Source organism: Talpa occidentalis, unplaced genomic scaffold (assembly GCF_014898055.3).
Source record: "Talpa occidentalis isolate TD23 unplaced genomic scaffold, MPIMG_talOcc4v2.1 talOcc4.2, whole genome shotgun sequence".
In the NCBI taxonomy this organism is placed as follows: Eukaryota; Metazoa; Chordata; class Mammalia; order Eulipotyphla; family Talpidae; genus Talpa; species Talpa occidentalis.
In genome coordinates, this window is record NW_023602073.1 from 74,493,667 (window position 1) to 74,519,166 (window position 25,500).

Below are 25,500 nucleotides of genomic sequence, written 5' to 3' on the forward strand. Positions count from 1 at the left end.
GGATAATAAGAAAATAGGAATGGCAAAATCATAATTATCAAAACATTTCAAGTACAAAACATAAATCTATATAAAAGTTAAAATTTTTTTAGCTTTTTAAATTTTAAAAAGTTCAATTTTAAAATCAAGTCATAATTTTAACTTCAAATGATTTGGATAACTAGTATGTCAAAGTACTTTTATGACATTTTAATATTTAATTTTATCTCCTTTGGTTCTTCATTTTTGAAAAATTTTACCACTACTTTTCTGAATGAAATGACTTATATGAGCAGGAAATAAATCATGCAACTTAAATGTAGCTAAACATATTTTTTAAAAGAATAAATGAAATCTCAATCTAAATGAACACTCACATGTAGGTGAAACATGTATATCCCTTAAACATTATGTATATCCCTTGCATTAAAGGAACATAATTCGTTCTGGTCTCAAAATCATATACTCAAAAATGTAGTACTTCATTAAATAAACATTTTTAAATTAATACTTGACATTGTATTAAAAATTATTCCTTGAAGATAATTTAAATATGAACTATTAAAATTAATGTGGATTTTCATTTTAAACAAAATAAAATCATGAGAAGGAACAAGCTTGTGATAAATGGATATATCGGGTTTTTCATGCATGTTTGATGGTAACCTATTCAAGGAAAAGGTAAAACATAATTTTAAGTGATAAATATTAATAAGGAAGCATAATGTCTGGCTTCTCTGAGAATATCTTCTTAATGTGAATATTTCAAAAATGAAACTATTGTACATTATCCAGATGTTTATTCAAAGCTAATAAAAAAGAATCAAAGACATGCTCAGAAAAGTCATGAATGGATGTGAATCTAGTAGATTATCCTGGTTATTAGGTGAACTCATAATGATTTGCTTTAAATTAGCTGTTGCTGCCAGAGAAACTCAAATCATTGAGTAAATTTTAGTAAGTCTGCTTAGCAATGCTGAGAAAGAACAGCACACCCCTGTCCTGTAGGAATACTGGCTCCAATAGTCAAGAGCATTATCTGAAATCACTTGGTGTGAGACAATAGGTAAATGCTAGCCAACTATTGGTCACAAAAGCACATACCGTTTCAAAAATATTGCTAAGAAATCTCCTAAGTAGTTCATACTGCAAATCATCACTCATTGAAATAAAATAGCAATGAAGAAAAAAAATCAGACAGGGAATCCTAAATGAAGCCAATGCCTTTTATCACAAAAGGAAAATAATCCACATGGTTTCACTAATTTTTCTTCCACACTCTTTTGGGATGTTTGGATATACAAATTTAATCTTCAGGTCTGTAACAACAGCTAGACGTCATTTGGTTTCATGCAGTCTTTCATTGGGTAGGGCAGCAACAAATACTAATAAGAAATAATATTATTCACAGATTAATTCCATTTTAATTATTCTAGGAAACGCTATAAAACATTTCTGTCAAAATGTTGGCAGAATGTCACTAGCAGGTGCCAGGAAGATGAGACCTGCATCGGTTCCTTCAACAGGCAGGACCTCACTTGTTCGGGAAGTGATGACTGCAAAGCTGCTTATATTGGTACCTTGGGGACAGTCCTTCAAATGCAGTGCACCTGTAGGCCTGTTGCCCAAAGTGAAGAATCTCTGTGCCATATTTTTCAGCACCTGCTTCATAGTGGATCCTGTTTCGGTAAGTTCACCAAAGCAACTCGATGCTTACAATTTTTTTTTAAAGATTTTTTTTTTATTTATGCATACAAGAGCCCGGGCACAGGCCAGTGATGCAGGGGGGTGAGAGAATTCACCAGAAACAGAGTCGGGAACAGAACAGGGAGACTGACTGAAATACATTGCTGGGGGAAGCAGCGAGCGAGACAGGAGAGGTCTGCTGTGCCATGTGGGTTGCTCCCTGTTTGGCCAGGCATCAAACTTTTGCTGCAGAGGCTGTGGATTGCTTCATTCATAGTGCAGTGCTTAACCCCTTGTGCCACCAGGGAGGCTCCTACAATTGCTTTTTAAAATCTGGTTTCTGGCTATATTTTATGCATTTGCTGCTTTGCTTTCTTATTAGCAAGCAGTGCATGTTTTTAATTTATATGATTGATTACTCTTAGTTGTAATTCATTGAGTTCAGTATCAGTGGCATAATGGGATTATCCTACCAGATAACAGAATGTATTAGGTAGCCATTGTGAGTATACCGCCACGTCAAAAATTAAAGGCTTGAAATAACCATTTATTTTCTCACAATACTGCACATTAGATTTGGCTCAGTTGGGTGATTCATCTGACGGTCTTGCCTGGGGTCTCTCATGTTGCTGCAGTCATCTGATGGCACAACTGCAACTGGGTGGTCCAAGATGGGGTTCAGCAAGTGCCATTGGCTGGTAATGCACAATTCTTCTCAATGCAGCCTCTTCAGCAGCACACACTGGGACTCTTACATGGTAACAACAGCATTCCTAGAAGCCAAGCAGCAATGCATAAGTATTTTTCAAGTGCTTCTTCTGTTACATTTGCTAACCTCTCTCTAGACAAAGCAAGTCACAAGGCCAAGTTCAGAGTCACTGTGGGAAGGGGCCATACAAGGATGTGTTTATTCGAGGTAGGATGTTCACAGGGACGATAATGTAACAACCTAGTCTATACCTGTCCTGACTTACATAAAGCATTTTATCCTTGGTTTCCTTCCCTTGGTCCTTAGTAAGTCTGCTGATCTACCTGAAATGATGGAATGGAAAATGCATTTTCTGAAATTATTATTTTTTAAATATTTATTTATTTATACATACAATATCTGGGGTACAGGCCAGAAATATGGGGGGTGAGAGGATTCAGAGAGCAGAACAGAGACAGAGTAGGGAGCAGAACAGGCAGATCGACTGAAATACACTGCTGAGGGGAGCAGCGGGGAGACAGGAGAGGTCTGCTGCTCCATATTGGTCACCTCCCTGTCAGGGGATTGAAGTCATGCTGCAGTGACTGTGGATTGCTTCATAGGGCCGCGTCTTAACCCCTTGTGCCACCAGGGAGGCCCTGAAAATACTATTTTTTCTATTTTAAGAATAAGATAACTGAGCTTTAGGAATTTAAATAATTTATGCAGAATCTCAAAGTAAGCAAGTAGTAGAAGGGATTTGTCTGTGAGTCTTGTAGAAAAATCTATGCTCATACACTATTTCAAGACCTCTCCACTTTCCATCTTTACCATTAGTTTGTTAAATTATCCAAGTACCAAAACATCTTGGGGTCCATAGGTCCTTAGTTGCTTTATGTATTTATTTTTATTGAAATACTATTATTTCACATCCTTGTTCTTTTTTTTTACAATAAAGAATTTTTCCCTCAGATATGGTCACTGTAGTTCTCCTACCACCAAATCACCCATAATCCTCCACCATAGTCTGTTGTATTTACTCCACCCCTTTTTTTCTCTCCTCCCCTTCTCATATTATGCTGGATGCTCTAGATCTATGGTCAGTTTTCAAGGGCTCGTTTTAAGCTTTGTCTTTGTGTACTCTTTTGTTCGGTTTCTCTATATTTCACATATAAGTGAACTATGAATATTGGTATTTAGCTTTCTCCTTCTGGCTTATTTCATTTAGGGTAATCCCTTCCAGTTCCATCCATATTGTCACAAATGACATGAGTTTATCTTTGTTTGAAGCAGCAGCACTATTTACAATCACCAAAATATGAAAACAACCAAAATGGTCCAGGATAGACGAGTGGATCAATAAGATGTAGTACATACATACAATGGAATACTACTCAACAATCAAAGGAGATAGGCCCTTACTTATGATTACCAAACTTGTAGACACTGTTCCCAAAAAGAAACAATAGGGGTTTACTGCTTCATCACAATCAAATTTTTGTATTTATGAAAAATGTCTGACACACACACATATGTATATATCTTTAGTCTTTTCCTGTTTTTAATGTATTTTTATTGAAATAATATTGGTTTATATTAATGTGTGTGAATCAGAGATACAAGTTCACACCTCTTTAGATGTATAATACCATGCCACACCCACCAACAAGTACCCGTAGTCCACTGGGCACGCTTTCTGGTTTATATCTCTAGCTATTGAACTATATACAGATAAACACATTTAATTATTTATAAATTCTAAAGAGATACACATTAACCCATGACCTAACTTGTGATTTGTCATGTATTCAGTAATAAACAGAGTTTATGGTTTTGATTCAAACAGAACACTCTGCTGAATTTCCATAATGCTATAATTAACACTACACATATATTTTAATTGAAATCATGATAGAAGAGGAAAAATGGAGCATTATCTATGTTGAGTCATATCTGTATATAACTTCCTTTCTGCTTAATATTAGATGGCTCATTCTGTTGAAACTAAAGGTAGATATAATAAAAGACTCATAATAGTACAGCATTATAGAAGGAAATCGCTAATAAAATAAACCAACAGCAATATATACCTTTACAATATTATGGTTATTTATAAGTGGTTTCTCCATACTAAATGGTATCTAGGCAAAAAGCAAAAAAGTAGATTCTATAGTTTAGTAATAATTCAGTTTCTTGGGAATAAATTCTCTAAAAATATCAGTCCAAGGAATATAATTCTAGTGCCAAGCCTGTTTTTTTCCTATGCATTTTAAATTATTATTATGTTTTATTTTCATAGTGTTGGGCTACTATAACAGAGCCTATAGTATAACAATAACTGTATCAGAACACAAAAAAATTATTGAGGGAGAAATAGTAGCAATAGAATTTAAAAAATCATAAAAATTGGTGTACTGTGTAATATTTTAGAAAAACAAAACTAGTTCAATTTTCTTCACTCACCTATTAAGAAAAAAACCTTATGAGGTTTTCTCTTTAAACATTACTTACTAAAAGTAGGCATTTCAAGAGACAGGTTTATAGAATTAAAGGAAAAAAAATAAATATTGGATGGTTTCACTTCTAATTAGAATATAGAAAAACTGAATAAAAGGCCAAGAAAAAGAAAAAATTAGCAAGTTGACCATACATCTGAGGCATACAGTAGGGCAGGGTGGAAGGTCAAACAGGGAGGGAAGAGCACAAGGGACAATGGTGATGGTTCACAGGTGATGTGGTGGTGGTAGAACTACGGGGTGTACACCCGAGGGCAGAAACCAGTTACTGTACAAACCTGAGCAATGACACACCATGGAGCCTGCAACCTCCAGGCATTTCTTTATACCCTCCTCCTGCTGAATGAGGAGTAACTCTCCTCTTTGCATTCTGTTGGTCTCTCAAGTCCAAGAGGTTTTCTGGGTTGGCCTCAAACCACAGGATTCTTGGGGTGTAGGGTTCTCTACTTAACTGTACCCTGTTCCTCTAAGATAGGAAAAAACCACTCTGCCACTATCTCTGTGATCTCTGTCAAGGAGGGAAAATTTTAAGATCTATTTTTATTATTTATGCATACAAGAACTGGGGAATAGGCCGGAGGTGGGGGGTGGTGAAAGGATTCACCAGAGACAGAGTAGAGAGCAGAACAGGCAGATTGAAATACATTGCTGAGGGGAGCAGCAGGCGATTCAGGACTGATCTGCTATGCCATGTGGGCCAGCTCCCTGGCCAGGGATTGAAATGCTGCAGTGGCTGTGGACAGCTTCATAATGCTGAGACTTAACCCCTTGAGCCACCAGGGAGGCCCTCAACTGGATATTTTCATTGCCATTTAAAAATATTTGTTGTTAAAGTGATTAATACTAAAGAAATTTTGTAATGTAAATATAATATGTGAAATTGTGGTATTTGCCATTCAAGCTAAGAAATAGAATATTACCATATTTTTGAAGTCTTTTTTAAGATTTATTTATTCATACATCGAAAAATTGGGTGTAGGCCGGAGGTGTGGGGAGGAGGTAAGAGGATTCACCAGACACAGAGTGGGGAGCAGAACAGGCCGATCTACTGAAATACACTGCTAAGGGGAGCAGCAGGCGAGATAGGAGAGGTCTGTTGCACCTTATGTGGGTTAGCACCCTGGAAGGGATTGAACTCAGGCTGCAGCAGTGGAAGCATGATAGCATTGAGACTTAACCCCTATGCCACTATGGATACCCTTTTTGAAGATTTTTTAAGTGACCTTCCATATCATATTATTTGTTCTACTAACACAATTCACCAACCATACACTCCCTGTCACACATGTCTATGATATTTTCTGGGGTAGCAGTTCTCCATCTTTACTAAAGATAAGAATAACCAAGAGATTAAAATTTCTTATTCCCAATGAAATAATAAAATTATTATAAGGAGACAGGACTTAGGTGTCAGGGTACCAACCAGCAGGTTCTGGCCAGTGCTGTCACATCGAGCTCAGTGCACAGAAGCACCCAGAGCTTCTGGCTTCATGTTCTTCAGTGATCACCAAGATAGTGGCAGAGGTCATTCCTTACTTACAGATTAATTCCTAACTTCAATATTAATTTATCTTTAAGTTTGTGTTTGTAAATGATGTCCAGTAGAGTTTATGTGGGGAGCTTGGAGTCTCAATGCATATGCATTCCTGCTTCCTGCCATTTCCCTGGGACAGGTGCATACTCAGCTCCCTACCCTACCTTTGATGCTCACCACCTGTCCACTCCCCCACCCTGCAACCACGAGCAGACATCTGTCTTAATTTTTAAATGACATTGCACCTTCTAATACATGGGTGTCGATTTTCTTTGATGTCTTTTGATATATTTTATTATTTTTTCAATAAAAATAACATCTCAATAATTTGCTCACCTAGGTTTAGTTATAATTATTTGTAGATATTGTGAAATATTCCATTTGCTACTCTAAACTTTATCTTTTTACTGTTGCATTTTCAAACTCTTTAGAGTTGGGCTAGAGAATGTGATTGATTTTTAAACCTCTAAGTGGATTTTTGGCATGGCAGTTGTTGCTCACAGCTAGCACTGTTTTCACCATTCTAGGAAGCAATTATTTAGTAGATTTGTTAATCCCCAGAAGCATGTTAGGAGCTGCATATCAAATGGCAAATGGTCCTCCACTATAGATTTCATTGCCTTGCCCTAGAACTGAGGGCTCTGTGATATGATTCTCTATTTGGACTTGCCAGAAACTCCATATTCATTTCAAGAATTGAATGATATTATGTGTATACAGTACTTGTTACATAGAAAAATTCCACTTCATGCTACAATTACCTTGCCTTTAAAAAACCCTGGGTTTGTTTTTGGATTCAGGACTGGACAATGTGGGTTTTTAAAAGTATTTTAAAAGTCCACATACATTTTTAGGAGTTTCTGTGTTAATGTTTCATTAAACTCAGCTGGTTCCTCAACTCTACAAGGAAAAAAAAAATCTTTGCATTATTAGTGAAAAGTATGTTGATCATGAAGACAACCCCAAAATACTGAGAAGCTCAATACTGAGTTTTTGGTTCTCCAACCTGCTAATTCTCAGATATACCCAGAGAATTGGTTTCAAATATAGATGTGGGATCCTAACCTTAGTCATTCTACCTCTGTGAGACTGGGGTGGAGCTCAGAAATCTGTACTGAAAGAAAAAACAACTCACCCTTGTGGTTCTGATTTTCATCTACGTTTGGGAACCATTGCTCTAATCCTCATGTGGGAAAAACCTGGTCACCAGTCATAGGTCCTGGAGTCTCTTTTCATTCACACCTCTCAGAAAATGAGAACCTTCTGTGTTCAGAAAGGCAACACTAATACCACACAGCTCTCAAGGTGGCCTGCTTCCCCTACTGCCTAAACACACAGTTGGTGCATATTAGCCATGCAATAAAAGTGAATGAATGAATGAAATAAGGAATGAATGAACCAATGTCTACTCCGCTTCTTTGGCAGCACTGTCTTCTGAATACCATTGTTTTTCTTTCCCTTATTAGAACTCTCTTAATAATACAGCTTCCATATTAAGAGCCTCACTATTTGTGTTTCCACTTAAGTTGGAATTTTCAATTCAAATATTTGCGCAAAAGAATTAGGAGTTTTAAAGACTAGGTTGCTAGTGCCCATTTTAATAAAAACATTTCAAACCCCTATATTTTCTAACACTTTTACTCTTGATAGATCTACTTTCAAAAAGTCTACGTAATAGGAACTATTTTACTGTTGATCCCTGGGAGGTGTCTATACTGTAAATGATCAAGTCTATATTTTGCTCTTAAATGTGTCTGTGTCTCTAATGATCTGTATCATATGGTTAGCTCTGCCTATTCATAATACGGATGAAGTAAAGAGGATTCTCCTAATATACTTGTAGAACTAGCTGAATTTTGTGCAGCATTAACATAAAATTCCTAAAATGTGTATAAACTTATTAAGAAGTCTTCTATAGCCACTTAGGAAAAGAGCCCTTCTAATTCATACCTATTTCCCCCATTTAGTTTGTCTTTTGTAGCCCTATTTATCAACTTTCTGTGTATTGAGGTGTTGTATACGATATCAACATTACTAGTAAGACTTTTATTCATACTGTCTGCATTCAATGGGTAGATTATTTATTTGGCTGCATTTACTCTTGCCTTGTATCATTTCATCTATTTCCAGCAATATCTAGATCTAAAATTAATGTTCCATTAGTGAGTGTTTTAATAGAAAGCCCTTTAAACACAATCATATATGTATGGAGGTTCATAATATATAGTTTTATATTTATGTATGAACAGCATAAAATTTTACACTTACTGTTAGCAAAATAATTTTAAAGATTATAAAAATGGATTAATAGACTCAAACTCTTTGTAAATTCTTGTTTATTTTTTATTTTCATCTAATCAATAGCTGTATAAATATAACAGTGAAATAAGTAAATTGTGAAAGGCATTTCTATTGCAAGTCAATCTCTCTCTCTATAACACACACACACACACACACACACACACACACACACCAACTTCTCTTATAGTCAATTCATATAAGTTAGTATTTCAGGAGCTTTATGTTAAATTTTGGCTTTAAATAAATCACTTCATCTAGCCAAAGCCACTGACTTTTTCTTGGTTTCTACACAAAACTTTAATTCAAGTTCAGTTTCTTTCAAATTCAGTCCAGGTGCTAAAAAAGTCTCTTGGTTTTCCAAGGAACATTCAACCACATTTCTCTACTCTGTATTCATATTTATAACATAGCTTCTAAATAGTCCAGTATTTTGTATTTTGTGGATTAAAGTGGCTCCATGGTGAATTTGTAGTTCATCAAATTCATGGACACTCACTTATAAATGTATGTTTTTTCCTCTTAGAAATTAGTAATTATTCCTTTAGGACCTTGTTTTTCATTATTTGCAAACTCTTTTGAATCCTTTAAAAAACAGACATGTGTGTTATAAGTTAGCAATAAAAAAGAATAATCAAAACAAATAAACCATTCATTTAGATTGACTTTAGTTACCACCCAAAATAAAAATTCAGGCTCAAAGTGAATTCTTTAACTTTTGGTTTCTATGCCATTTAATTTATAGGCTTACAATTCTGGCTATTTCTTTGGGTATGGTTCTCAGGGATAAATCAATGTATTGAGATTTTACTGGACTTCAAACTTAAAATACAAACAGGACCACTTCTTCCACTCACATATTTCACAACCCCATTCTTGCCTTTTGGTCAAAAACCATGATCATCGACAATGAATCTAATAATCAGATGCAATATTGGAAGTGCTGATGGGCCCTATTAGATTCCCGCCTTAGAGAGACAATGTGCACCAGCATGTCTGGGTTCAAATAAGATTTAATCACTTACCAGGTAAGTGACTAGGAACCAGATACTCATTTTCTCTGTCCCTCAATTTCTTGTCTGTGAAATGGAAAACTTAATCCTAAACCAGAGCACTGCAGCAAAGATTACATAAGTTAATTCATGTAATGATATTTGAATTTCTAAAAAGTTCCCAACTGATCACACTTTGAATAGCATGAGCTTAAATAATGTCTTAAGGAAAAATAATTTAATTATATATATATGTATGTTTCTATCTATCTTTCCATCTATATATATCAAATAATTTATACATTTAATGTATAAGCACTCCTGAAAATTACACCAACAAAACTGGCCAGATGCATTCTGTCAATTTAGTACTCTATTCTTCACGGACACTAGATGTATTACTGTTACAAAAGAGTTCAAGCAGATGTACTTATAATTTCCTAAAAGCATTTCTTGAGATAATGACTTAAAGGACTGGTTCTCAAATTTTAACTGTATGGAAGTCATCTGGGGGCCTTGTTAAACATGATGATTGTGTCCCTAATCCCAGGGTTTCTGATTCACTATATCTGAGGTGAAACTTGAGCTTTTGCACTTCTAAGAAGTTCCCAGGTATGCCAGAAACTGCTTGTTCAGGTACCATACTTTAAGAAACACTAGCTTAGAGCACTCTGATTCTTTCATGAAATCAGTCTACTGGTGTTCTCTTTCTTGAATAGTCAATATAAGTATGCACTTCTGACCCTCCATTGGGGGAGCTTCAACGTTGGTTATTTTGAGATACCATGCCTAGAATAGTGATTCTTAAATGTGTTGCAACTTGCTTACAAAAAATCTCATCGCCTTCCATTTCTCTTCATGAAGTAAAACGCTTTCAGATTCAATAGCAGGAGATGCACTGGTTTTGATTAAAGGATGGTGAAGTGATGCCTGCCTTTTATTAAGTATAAATAATTATTAATATACTCCATATGTGTTAGCACCAAGATTGCCATGTTATAAACATCAAAACAAACTTGGATCCCTGGAGGAATTCTTCTTGGCCTCACAGTTTTGCTCTCTGTATTGATAACCACTGATCTGAAGGATAAAATTCTCGAGGCAGAAAACATCACAACAGTGCCATCACTTGAGATTCAGCATACAACACATGATATTCAGAAAGTGGTGCAGAATATGTGCTGCACAGGGAGTGAATTTTAGCTCTGTTGTGGTGAATAACCAACCAGTGAGGGAGGAAATATTGGCTAGATGAGTTTACTTGATTAAACATCTGATATGCTACCTGGATATATTTGACTAAGTCCTATTTGCCTTGGTAGCTTTTGAAAATTTACAAGACACTTTGTTCTAATAGTTGAAATCTACATCAGAATGCCAAGATAGAAAAATCTCAGACCCCTTAATTTCACACTAGTTAGTCTAACCTCTAAGGATAGCAGTAAGTCAAAATTAGGGTAGGCCAGATGGAATGCTCTAACTTCTCTGATGGTGTAATTGTGCCTATCCTGGAAAGCACAAGTCTTTAGAAACAAGAGGTAGAGATCAAAAATGTTCTTTTATGCACCTAATTCGATTTTTCACATTACTTCTGCAGATAGTGGCTATCAAGTGAGGTTCTCTTTGAGCCCATTATTACCTGCCCCAAAGAAACTGCAGAGTGAGTGATTAATGGCCAGAAGCAAATATTTAAAGCATTGCATTAATTTTATTAGTATCAGGGGTAACTGTGCAAACTCTTGAAAATTTTCCTTCCAAACTGCAAGGAATATTTTCATGTCTCTGTTTGCAACCTTAGTTCCACATTATGAAATAACATGGAGAAAACTAAAGCTATATGAGATACAATATCTTTAAAATTAACATTTAGTAAATATGATATCACTTATGAGTTTAAATCCATTCACAGGCAGTTAACCATAGCTTGTCTTTTGTTTACTCAGGTTCCTATGATCTGATTGCATGCTCACTATGTGTGAGATGTTATTCTACTCATTTTATGTCTTGGTTAACTGAGCTTTTACAGGAAATATATAAAGTAGGTGCTATTTCTTTTATCCAAGAGGAGATTGGGGCACCCAGTAGTTAGCAACAGATCAGGTATCACACAGGGTGCAACAGAAGCAGAATTTCAGCAAGCAGCCATGGGTACCAGAAACTGTGACGGTAACAATTGCAATGTACAGCTTTCATCTAATCATATGAAATTTATAAATGTCAATTGATTATAAATATTACCCTTCCCAGAGAACGTGTATGTCTATAACAAGAGAATCCTTCAAAAGCCTGTTTTCTGGGAGGCAGGATGTTGTAACACAAAGAGCCTGGGGCTAGGAAGCGAGCTCAGTCCCTAACTACAGCAGGTTTTGTGGAGGGAATCAGCTATCCTCTCCACAGACTTCACATACAACTTTTCAAAACAGTTTCACAGAAATAGATGATCTCTGAATACAAGATGTAGCTTAATACTGTTGGATTAGATGACTGACAATATCTTTGAGGTCAGTATATTTTCAACAAACCTCCCTTGCTCCTTGTGGATAGGGTCACTTTGGAGTAATGTGCTTTTTAAGAGCTAAAAAGACCAGCAGTCTGCAAGAATTTTTTGCTTCTTAAGATTATACTAAAAATTTAAGAAATTCTGTATCATTTCTTCCTTTGCCCTTGGGACAATACTTAATTTTTTTCAGAGATTTTAAATTGAGATTTGTAATAAAAGGGTTTTGCCTAGTGTTGGATTGCCTTTGAATATTTTGTTTACTAAATTCCAAATAGATTTATAAATAATGTATCCAAGGCTCACGGAATACTCCCTATAGGGCATATTCTTGGTTCTACTACTTATGTTTTGAAAATCTATAAAATGACTTTTTGCTTGTCAAGGAACACAATAATTTTAAGTAACACTGAAAATATGATATGGGATTTTTCCTCTGCAAATCCTGTAAGTTGGACATTATTTGTCACACTTGTTTGAGTTTATGTTTAAGTGAACATGATGTGTGTGTGTTGACTTTTGATTTTTTTTTTGTACTGTGTTTAGGGAATCATTAGCTATTATAATTTGTGTAATTGAAAATAAGATTAATGAAAGAGACCCAGTTTCCTCTCATCTGTCTGAAGACTTGACTCAGAATGGCATCATTTCTGGTTGTACCTTTCACCTCCATTGGCTAAGAGTCTACTAGATACTCTAAAGAATAATATGGCAGGTTTCTCTTTGGACCTTTTCCCCAAGGGAACAGATGTTGAGTATAGGCCCTAAAGATGTAGCCTATTCCAGCGGAGACAAACGTCGGCTTTCGTTTCACTGCTAGGTTTACTTGCACACAAAAGTTCCCAATAAAATACAGCTGGTTTAAATTTTGTCTGCAGACCTGAAACCCAGCAAATTTGGCTTGGCTTTCTATTTTGCAGAAAATGCTTCACACCACTGTAATCTGGAAATACTAAAGTACAGCCCTCAATAGAAACAACAGGACAGCTGTCTCCTACCTTCACTTTCTCCCAACTCTACCCAAAAAAACTTAGGTGTAGTTAAGGGAGGGAAAAAGTCTGCCACTGAACATGAAAGATGGTATGAATCATCTATGACTACCTTTGTTGTTTGCCCTGAGCCAAAAAAGAAAGATTAAAGAGTTGCCATTGATGAGTGAGACAACTCACGTATTGGCATTACTAGAGAAGGAGGGAGCATTTCAGATCATGGAAGGAAATAAAACAACAAAACAATACTGTTACAATTTGAATAATAACATGCTTCAGTATGTGAATGCATCGTGTTATCTTTTCCATTTTCCACCCTTATGCTTTCATTGGCTTCATACAATCCCCTGGTTGCCTATAATTGGGAATGAAGTTAGTGCCAAAGCTGCATAAAATAAGCAGTCTTTCCTTTATACTTTCTGTGCATCATGATTGTGTATGTGAAGTCATAAAATATTTATTATGAGCGTGTGTATTCCTGCCTTAAAGAGCCAAGTATTCTTGTGACAACAATATAATATCATCAGATGTATTCCCATAAAACACCATATGTGGGCACTTAATAGTTATTGCCCTGGCACCTACATGCTGGGATATCATCTTTTTTTTTTTTTTTTTTTTTTTTTTTTATAGAGGCATGCTTTATTTATTTGTTTGCTGGTTTGTTTGTTTGTTTTTGTTTATACATGCACTGGGTACAGTCAGAAGCGCGGGAGGGCGAGAGAATTCACCAGAGCCAGAGCGGGGAGCAGAGCAGGCAGAAGGACTGAAGTACACTGCTGAGGGGAGCAGCGGGCGGCAGGAGAGGTCTGCGCGCCATGTGGGACCCTCCTCTGGTGGCCGGGGAGCAGCCGGGGATCGAACCGGCGCCGCAGAGGCCGCGCGCAGCTTCGCAACCCAGCGCTCAACCGCTGCGCCACCGGGGAGGCCCTGGGATATCATCTTAAAGGTGGACTCCTTTGACAAAAATCAGTGGTTTGGTACACAGACATAGAAAATCCTTAGATGAGTTTGGTGAGCAAGGAATAGAAAATTGTTTCAAATCTAATGATAATGACAATTGTTCATCTTCTGTTAGAATCAAATTGTCTCAAATCATCTAGGGTTTTCTTCATGGATTTAAGAAAACCCTTAACAGCATGGCAAAAATCAGTAAATATTATCTCAATAGCTAAACTGCAGGAATGTTCTAATATTTGATATCTAGTAATTGTGAGAATGGGCATATATACTTTTTCCCAGTGATTTAATTAAATATTCATTTTTATTGTGATAAAATATATATAACATTAAATTTAACATTTTAACAGTTTTTATATTTCCAGTTCAGTGGTGTTTAGTGTACTTACATTGTGATTCCACACATCCATCTCTAGAATGTTCTGGGTTTTTTTTTTTTTTTTAATTGAGGTAATGTTGGTTTACATCATCAGTACATTGTTTGTATTTTGGGAGTATGGAATCCCCTCTTCTGGTGTATTTAGACTGGTCTAGCCCTTACAGAAAACAGTATGGAAATTCCTCAAAAGATTAAAAATGGATCTGCCATAAGACCTAGCAATTCTACTTGTAGGTATTACCCAAAGAACTAAAAAACACTAATATGAAGGGAAACCTGCATTCCCATGTTCATTACAGCACTGTTTACAATAGTCAAACTATGGAAACAACATAAGTCCCCAAAATGGATTAATGGATTAAAAAGATGTGGTACACACACACACACACACACACACACACACACACAATGGAATACTACTCGGCAATTAAAATGAAATTTGTGCCACTTGCAGCAAAATGAAAGGCACTATGCTAAGTGAAATAATTTCACTCACTGTTTTTTTACCCAAACTTCTATTCTTGCTCCCCTCCCCTATGATGGAAATATTGTTGCTTTTAATTGGTTTTGTTCTTTTAATACTTCCAGGAAGCTGAAAGGGAACTTTTTTTTCAAAAAAGATTTATTTATTTATACAAGAGCTGGGGTTAGGCCAGAGTTAAGGGGGGTGAGAGGATTCACCAGAGACAGGGGGGAACAGAAAACAGGCAGACTGACTGTAATACACTGCTGAAGGGAGCAGCAGGTGAGACTGGAGAGATCTGCTCTTCACCATGTGGGTTTCTTTCTGGCTGGCTGGGAATTGAACTCGTGTTGCAGAGGCTGCAGATTGCTTCATAGTGTGGTGCTTAATCTCTTGCGCCACCAAGGAGAAAGATAAATACTGCATGGTGTCACTTATAGGTGGAATAAAGAGGAATTAAACCAAGTGTCAAATAAAGCCAAACTTAAAAACTTAACCTTGAAAGCTTACTATGAACCAAGGAATCCAGAGGGGGAGAAGCAAGATCAAAGAGGGGTAGGATGGGAGTACAATGGGCTCTGGTGGTAGACTGTGGGTGCACCATGGTAATAATTTTTATTTTTCTTATCCAATACTTTTGGAAAGCCATTATTTGGGACTTCTGTTAGAAATCAATGCAGTTTCCAAACTAGATAAAAGAATGAGAAATGGAGGAAGGCCACTTAGTGTCACGATGTGAGTGCTTGCTGATGTGATTGAGGCAAGTGTGTTTCTGTGACAGAGACTATTCCTCATTGTCCTTTTCCTTTCTGTGGGCTTTTGGTTTAGGGTGAGATGTCTTCTTTTGGTTGCCACTGAGGCTTTTCCAACTCCCATTATGCTAGAATTTGCCAGAACTCTGGGGCTGATGTTTTACTACAGCGTTAGTACCACCTCCAGGTGGCCAGACTAAGCATATGATAGAGACTTCCAAAACAGCACAACTACAAAAAGATGCCAGAGCCCATTAGTTCCTGATTGTATAGCTATGTTAGTTGGGAGTCAAGGCAATTTGAGAAGAGGAGCCAAGTAAATCTAATTGCAAGAATTTTATCTTGGTAATGCACTGCTGTGTGTCACTGGGCCTTTGTAGGAAGATGCTGCTGTTGATGTTTTAAGATTGCAGGCCAGTCATGATTCAGTACCTGCATCCCTATTCACACACTCTTCATATACAAAAGCCTAAAACTTACAATGATATTTTGTTAAAGTACATATGGTAGTTATTATGTTGAAAGTGCACACTACACATATGGCTGTAACCCTGAAAGCTGCTTGCAATACTCCTATGTTGTGGCTGCTTCCCCCTAGTCAATTTTACTCACTGATTTTTTTTTACCCAAACTTCCATTCTTACTTCCCTCCCCTACAATGGAAATATTGTTGCTTTTAATTGGTTTTGTTCTTTTAATGCTTCCAGGAAGCTGAAAGGGAACTTTTTTTTTAAAAAAAGGATTTATTTATTTATGCATACAAGAGCTGGGGTACAGGCCAGAGATGCAGGGGGCGAGAGGATTCACCAGAGACAGTGGAGAACAGAACAGTCAGACCGACTGAAATACGCTGCTGAGGGGAGCAGCAGGCAAGACAGGAGAGGTCTGCTCTTCACCATGAGGGTTTCTCTCTGCCTGGCTGGGGATCGAACTCATGCTGCAGAGGTTGCGGATTGCTTCATAGCGCAGTGCTTAACCCCTTGAGCCACTAGGGAGGCCATGCAAGGGAACTTTTGAGGTGGATACACCCTACTAATCCAATTAACTTCTTCTTAAATTTGGTAAAGCTGGCCTAGTAATTACTAGCCCTATTTTTTACTCTACCAGTAGCTGATTTTTCAAAGGTTTTTATCCATTAAACAGAACCCCCCCGCCAAACTCTTCCCTTCTCTTTCTCATAATTACTTCTATTCCACAAAGTCTACTATAATGCAATTTATCATCTGATTTCTTTCTTTCATCTCCAAGATCATGTGTTTTCTATGCTCTACCAATGGTTCCTCATCCTGAGTGTGCATTGCAAGTGTGTTAAAGAGCTTTCTGAGAGTATGAATGTCTAGTATTGTACCTCACTTCCCCTTAACCTATTAAATCAAAAGTTATAGTGATGAGGCCTAAGGATATTTAATTTTAAATGTTCCATACTTAAAACTTATATGCAATCACAATCAGAACATACTTTTCTAATGATAAAATTCTGACTTCTATTTTATGTCTACCTTCTGCAAGATACTTTATATGTTATGTCTCATTTAATCCTCACAATCAGCCACATAAAGCCAGTTATCCTCATTTAATAGAATTGGAAAGTGGGGCACAAAAGAGTTTTTGAAAAAATTATTCCAGGTCATATATTTAGCAAATTTTTGAAGAGGGACTTGAATCTGTGGCTTGCAGCCAAGCTAAAGTCTGGCTTCTTTCCACCTTGCTATCCTATTCCTCCCTACACTCTATTGTCTACTTTTACTAGTAGCTTATTTTTATTTCCAATTTTCATTATGTCTTTGTAGTTTTATGTAAAGTGACAAAACAGATGGAAAATTCATCTTGTATTATAATACAACCTGAAGTCATTTATGAATAAAAAAGATCTGGTCCTAAATGGTTGGGGTATAAGTTAAATCCCAGAAGAGATAATGGTGTTGCATCTCATACATTTTTGAAAATGAAATGAACTTGAAGTTAGGATTGCTGGATGATAAATAAGGAGAGATTATAATAAAATCTTATTCTAGTACCTGATTTCCCCCAAGTGGGGTGGAGGGGAGCATTTCTATCTCCAAGGTAAAGACTGTTCTTTAGTGCACTTCTACTTTCCTCCAAGACTACTCTTTTCCATTCTCCTTTTTCTTTAACTTTTTTCTTATCCCTCTAACTATATTCAACTGATAGATATGAGACAGAAAAGAAAGCACTAATATTTATTAAGCACCTACTATTGGTCAACAATTTTCATCTGTGTATATCACTATGCCTACATTAGATTTTGCTAAATTATGCAATTATGTGTAATCTTTGTACTTCAGTGACTTACAAAAACAAAAACAGAGATTGACTTTTTTTTCTTCTTTTTTTTTTTAATATTTATCTATTTATTTATACAACCACTGGGTACAGTCAGAAGTGCAGGAAGGTGAGAGGATTCACCAGAGCCAGAGCAAGGAGCAGAACAGGCAGACCGACAGAATACACTGCTGAGGGGAGCAGCGGGCGGCAGGAGAGGTCTGCACACCATGTGGGACCCTCGCCCAGCAGCCGAGGATTGAACCGGTGCTGAAGAGGCTGCGGGCAGCTTTGCAACCCAGCACTCAACTGCTGTGCCACTGGGGAGGCCCCCTGAGATTGACTTCTTATGCTACATGCAGACCACTGTGGATGGACTGCTAAGGCTCTACCCCCCATGTCTAGACCCAGGCTAAAGGCATAGTCATTATTTGCAATATGTCATCTCATGGCAGAGACAAAATCAACAACAGAATCTCTCAAGCTTATTCTTGATGACAACTCATCTTAAGCTTATTCTTGAATATGTTCAGCTTTTTGACTAACTCAGTCAAGTTCAAGGCCAATATAAGTAGGGCAGTAACATACTGCTCCACAGAACGTGATGTTCTAAGTTACATGGTAATAGGTAATGGCTGTGCAATCATTTACAGTGAAGAAGAATTAATCCTTTTGCAATATAATATGATTTATCCCCATTCCCCTTTTACATATGAAAATTATGAGACTAAATGAGATTAAATTAACATGCCCAAGACTATTGAAGCTAGTTGATGACTCAAATACGATTGTGTTGGAGAACCTTCTCATTTCAGAACCAGTGTTCTTTTCTCTCTACAGTCAGGTTGAAATGTGGGAAAGAAGTAGTATTATTTTTATTCTTCTTTTATCTTTCACATTAAAGCTATTTTAAAATATCAAGTGATCTCAAGAATCTAAGAGTTATCCTTGACTTGATAGCTTCATTTTCAATGTCAACTAATACTCTAAATTATAAATTTATAATGATAGACTTTGCTGAGCATTTATTTTGTGTGAATCGATGTTGCAAGCTCTCTTCCTATATTTAATTTTTAGCTATAAATTTTGTGGCATTGTTCAATTTTAAAGATCAGGGGAAATTCTCACTAAGTTGACTAAAATGAAGAACTGGGGTAAGGCAGAATGTATTTTAATCATGTCTGATTCTAATTCCTGTGCCACTATACTCTGCATCATTCTGTATTCCAATAAGAATCTCTGTCTTAAATGCAACCTTACACTCACTTCTTTGCTTAGTTCTTACACTTATTTTTATTTTCATTTTCTCATGTCTAAATTGCTGCTAGAGTCGCAGTGCTGTGAAGCTGTCCACAGCCTCTGCAGCGCCGGTTCGATCCTGGCCAGCCAGCGAGGGTCCCACATGGCACAGCAGACCTCCTGTCTTGCCCACTGCTCTCCTCAGCAGCGTATTTCGGTCCATCTGCCTGTTCTGCTCCCTACTCTGTCTCTGGTGAATCCTCTCACCTTCCTGCGCATCTGGCCTGTACCCTGGTTCTTGTCTAAATAAATAAATAAATAAATCTTAAAAAAAATTAAAAAAATAAATTGCTGCTAGAGTTTTCTTGTTAGATCTCTCTACCAAATCAGCCTACTTACCATGACTAGACTAATTCTGCAATGGTGCTTTGATTGTGTTATTTGTATGTGTAGAAAACATCTGCTGCACACTCGTACTCTTGCTTTCTAAATCTAAACTTTTAATCTAAACTTTCTAAATCTAAACTCTTTCCAATCTAAACTTTTTCATCTGATTTACAAGAACACCCATAATGCAAATCAGTCTTATTTCCCACCTTTCATCACATGTGTGCTTTTCTTCTAGTTGTCATTTGTTGATTCCTACCTCACTTATTTATATTATTCTTCCCACCTGAATATAAATTGGGAACTTCATAGAAGTGTGGTCACATATCATCCAGCCTGTATATCCTCATATTGAATGCCATCGAGCTAGCTTTGTGGTTTTTTTTTTTAATTGTGTATTTTGTATTGAGCCAATACAGTCTGTGATTCAGTGGTACATGTTTGAAGTAGAAAGTAATTACTTAATTGGGAAATATCTATTTAGGTCCAGATATGATGGTTTCTGCTATATGCTATGAACATTTATAGGTGACTAGGTATAAATGACCCATGAACTTTTTCTGGCTCTTCTGGAATGGGTAGAGGACAGATTCTGAATTCTCCATATCCCAAGAGAAACTGCTGAGAAAGTGAAGAATGGCAGGTTATCTGGCAGCAAATGTGGAATTAATGTTGCATCACACCAGCCTCTCAAAGGGGCAATAGAAGTAGCATTTGGGAGGTCAGGAATCTCCCCAACCATAGGGTGAAAAATTTGTTTGACTCCCAGGAATAAAGAACAAGAGAAATTGTTCTGCCAGGTGCTGTGTGTATATCTGTTTAATAGAGGAAATAATTGTAAATTAGGTCCTACATTCGTGGAGAAAAAATATTTCCGGTATGGTATTCTCTGCTTTTCTATTGACTAAGCAAAAATAAGAACCCTTAATAAGCATCTATGTCAGCCCCAAATTTATATATATTTGTCTGTTAAACTCATATACCCTTGTTTTCCAGGGTTGTTTGTAAATGTTTTCTAGGTGTATCCCACAGAGAAAATATCTTAAGGTGTATCCTTCTCTTATAGTAAAAAGCTAGAAAACACTCACAGCAAATAGAATACATATTTTATTTTGGCTAATCTAGAATTTTCCAAGTCATTTAATTTTGGGACTTTTTATGTGCCTGACACCTAATAGTATTCTACAGAGCTAATGTTTCATGGAACACAGTTTAGAAAGATGAATCTCTTCCAACAAGCATTGAATTTACTGTGTCCACCTGAGACCAGGTTTCTGAAATAGAAAATTACAGAGGGTTCTATCTTAGAAAATTGGCCCAGGAATATCTTTCCAATGATAAGAAGTAAGGGAGGGAGGAAAGAAAGGGAAAGGGGGGAGGAAAGGAGAAAAAGTACCATCAAAGAAATTCCATCTCTTTTCTTTGTTTTTCCTTCTATTCCTCCCTAAACTTAAACATTATTTCTTATGGAAGTACCCCAAAACTGTTACCCAATACCAGTTTTAATTTTTACTTTCATCCTCAAAAAAAATGAGTGCTGGGCCTTCCCCGGTGGCACAGTGGTTGAACACTGGGATGTGAAGCTGCCCGCAGCCTCTGCAGCACTGGTTCGATCCCTGGCCGGTGGGCGAGGGCCCCACATGGCGCACAGACCTCTCCTGCCGCCCGCTGTTCCCCTCAGCAGTGTACTTTGGTCCTTCTGCCTGTTCTGCTCCCCGCTCTGGCTCTGGCGAATTCTCTCACCCTCCCGTGCTTCTGACTGTACCCAGTGCTTGTATAAATAAATAAATCTTAAAAAAAAAAAAGTGCTACTAAACTCATTTTCAAATAAGAAAAAACTGAAATTGAGAGAAATTCTCAAAATTCTTTGCTCTTAAATACCTTCTAACCCAGTGACCAATGAGTCTTGGCTCTTCTGAAAAGAAATGTAACAGAAACTGTCACCAGGCAAAATAGATTGTTAACACATTTTGTTGAGTGGGAAATCATATGCATTGCAACTAGGATGCTGGATTTACATTTTGAGAAAAGCTGATAATATGAGACAAATATGTGATTTCCATGAAAACCCTTGGCTAATGTCAGTTAAAGAGAAGAAAGCACTAAAAATTATATAATCATATATTATAAAATGTGTGTCTATTTAGTTAAGGATGTGCTATTTCAAATGTGGAAATTGCTAGTATATACTTTGTGGCTGTAGATAATTGCATGTGTATCGCATTGTGATAGCCATATTTCTTTACAAATTAGATAATTTCTCAGAAAGATTGCTAAGAGGGAGCCTCCCTGGTAGTGCAATGGGTTAAGACGCAACCTATGCAGCTATCTGCAGCCACTGCAGCACAAGTTTGATCCCCAGCCAGGGAGCTACCCACATGGCTCAGCAGACCTCAACTGTCTCATTTTCTGCTCTCCTCAGCAGTATATTTCAGTTGATCTGCCTGTTCTGCTCCTCACTCTATCTTTGGTGAACATTCTCATCCCCCACACCTCTGGCCTGTACCCCAGTTCTTGTATGGATAATAAAATAAATCATTTTTTTAAAAAAGTAAGATTGCTAAGGGAAGTAACTATATCTATCTATCTATATATATCTATATATATATATCTCACTCTTTTATATTCAACTTTCTTTTTTTTTTTAAAGATTTATACAAGAAGAACTGGAGTATAAGCCAGAGGTGCTGGGGTGAGAGGATTCACCAAGAGTGGGGAGCAGAACAGGCAGATCTATTGAAATACACTGCTGAGGGGAGAAGCAGGCAAGACAGCAGAGATCTGCTGAGCCATGTGTTAACTCCCCCACTGGGGAATCAAACTAATGTTGCAATGGTTAGCAATAGCTTGATAGCTGAGACTTGAACCCCAGCGCCACCAAGGAGGCCCTATATTCAATTTTCACTCAAAGATTTGCAAATATGTGTGCAGGGAAGAGATCTGCAATTACATATGTTTTTCCATTTTAAAACTCAATAACTTACAAAACTTGCTGAACCACCTCATTACTCCAAATGACATGAAAATCTCTCCAGAGTGTCTTTATTTTTTTCCCCGACCCTCTTTTACCTTGTGTTTTCAACCATCCTTTGAAAAACTTGTGTAAGCCATCCTGGCAGAATCTTACACATTTTCAAATGGGCTGATATTAGTGAATCATTCAATTACAAATGGAGATAACAGAAAACTATATGGACCATTAATGCTGGTATCACATATACTTTATCACACATACTATATTTATCACATATATTTCACAAAAATATACTGCACATTAAAACCATCATACATAAAATCTTTAACTTATGAAACTGATAAAATGTGAAAATTTTATCTTATATTTGTCTTATTATATGTTCTCTTAGTGCCTGTATAATATAATTCAAGGTAAAAATTACTGTTCAATTTTGGGAACTTAAATTTTTTTCCATTAAAATCACTCCAGACATGGACAGATTTTAGCAGTTGGGTTACTTTAAATTTTTATCTAAGACTCAGGTTATATTGATGTAGACATAGATTATAGCAACCAAAGTAATAAACAGGTCTGATTTTAAATAGTTACATTGGTCTTTTATGAATTGTTCTTTGTATGCACTTTGCCTAGTAAATACTCTGGAAAACTAACTATGCATCTGTAAAAAACATAAAATGCTCCTATTGATATCTTAATCATATATAACCATCTTGAAAACTGCAGCATTCACTTTATTATTTATGTTAAATGTAAGATTTTAAGTGGTTGATTAATTGATAACACTGAAATGATGAACATACTTTAAAGTGTGTGAAAAACAAAATACCCTGCATGTATAAGTGAAGCCTTCCAGATATTTCAGTCATCAAATTTTGTGTCACATTTCCTATTGTGAATTTCAGCAATGGAAACATATAAGCATGATCATTTGCAAGCAGCTACTACTGTTAACTGCTTCTTACTGAATGATTCTCTATATATAACTTGTTCATTTTTTTTTCAGTTCAATTTTCTAATACAAATACCTGTCACAATAGAAAAAACTGAAAATGTTTTACATAGTTTTTATGGTCTTCATAAAGTGGCTTTTACATATAATTGGTAGGAGATTTCACCTTAAGTAACATATTCACTATTTATCAGCTGTTAACTAAGTGAATGAATATCCCTTGCTGGTACATGGTATTATTGCAGCAAGTTATTATTTAGTTTAATTTTTGCAACATGTTTTAGCCGTGAAGCTGCTTTATTCTTGGTACATGTGTTTATACCTTGGTTTTTCATATTATTCATGTATTACTTTTTCAAATTTAGAAATGCTTATATATTTTTCTTTCTTCCCAACACAGTGCACCTTAGGTCTGTTTTAGAAGGAAGTATTCATACACTAATGATGAACAGTTTTCAATATTTGGAATCTCACCATTGATCATTAGGTGAAATAATTAAAAACTCATTTCCAGATTGGGAATTTGTATATCTTCAGATAAGACAATATTGACTAAATTAAGATTTTAATATATTAAGGCTGATAAATACCACCAACCCTTGATAAGCAAATATGTTATCTTTGAATTTTCATTCTCACTAAGATATTGCCATGATATTGACATTCATTTTTTTAAAAAGAAAGAATTAATAAAGTTTTACCTGTGCATATAATGAAATAATTTTAAAAAGCTATAAAATATGTTTTTAAATCTGTGAAGATGTTCACTTCATTTTAATTTTTCTTCCAAGCTGATTCTTCTGAGTTAAACTTTAATTACAATTTTAATTGAATGTTTATTAATTTGAAATCTTCAATATCCTATTTCTATTCCAACTACTCTGATATATTCAAGTCATTATTTTGTATCAGATCAACAACATTTTTTACAATGCATTTACTGTTTCATATAAATTATACAAGTAGAGCTTTAGTATACATCGACTCTCAGTCACTGCTGCACAAGTATTTTGGAAGAACAAAAATCTAAATGATCCCATCTCTGGTCCTCATTTGTGAGAATACTATTTAAATTTGTTGTTAATATAAGGTTGTAATTAATCTTGATTTCCCATCAAATGTACAGTGATTTTACAATATAGTTTGTAAGAGTGTTTAAATCCTCTAGAGTATGAGGTAAGATAAACAAGTCACTGACAGGGTTTATCTATAAATATAGCAGATGGTGTGGGACTGAGGCTGGTTATTAACTCTGCTGACTTTAATTGCATGGTTATAAAATACTGTAAACCTCATTGTTTATAAAAGGTGGGGAAGAATCTCCAATGGGCTTCAGTAGCCAAGAAATCCTCTATGACATTAATTTCTCTAACTGATATTTGGTATCCTCCTTGGGTGCAATATTTAAGATTGTGGAGTGATTGCTAGACACATTAACATTTTCACTGGGATCATTAGCTAACATTTCTGTCATTGATCTATTATAACTTTACTAATGAATTCCATGTGAGTGAAATTTAGTGAGTGAGATGATTTTTTTTGGGGGGGGTGGGGTAGGTGACTTTTAAACAGTTACTTTAGCCAGTTATATATCTAAAAGATAACCTTATTTGTCAAAATAATACCTTTTTTCTTACTCAAAGATAAACTGTGATAACTAGACCAAATGCACTTAGTGATAGAATTTCATAAAGGAAAGCTATAGCATTATTTAAATAATCAGTGATTATACTATATATTTATATGTATTTACATTTAGATCTTGAATCTGTCTAAAATGTTACAAAATGACAGAATTTTAAAAGGAACAAGTTATTCATCCTACTTATTCTTAGTTGATTTAAATGTGAATTTTTTTGTGATCATTTATTTTACTAGAATCCTATATGTTAAATTTGATTAAAATCAATTCTTCCAAGAAGGACCACTATT

General features: G+C 36.0%; 1 protein-coding gene across 1 annotated transcript in view; it reads left to right on the forward strand.

Moving 5' to 3' along the window:
• GFRAL (GDNF family receptor alpha like) overlaps positions 1-25,500 on the forward strand; it is a 42,008-nt gene that overhangs the window by 8,218 nt on the left and 8,290 nt on the right. Inside the window, exon 4 of the mRNA XM_054698152.1 lies at positions 1,506-1,666. Coding sequence (XP_054554127.1) covers positions 1,506-1,666 — 161 coding nt within the window. The remainder of the gene's footprint in view (positions 1-1,505; positions 1,667-25,500) is intronic.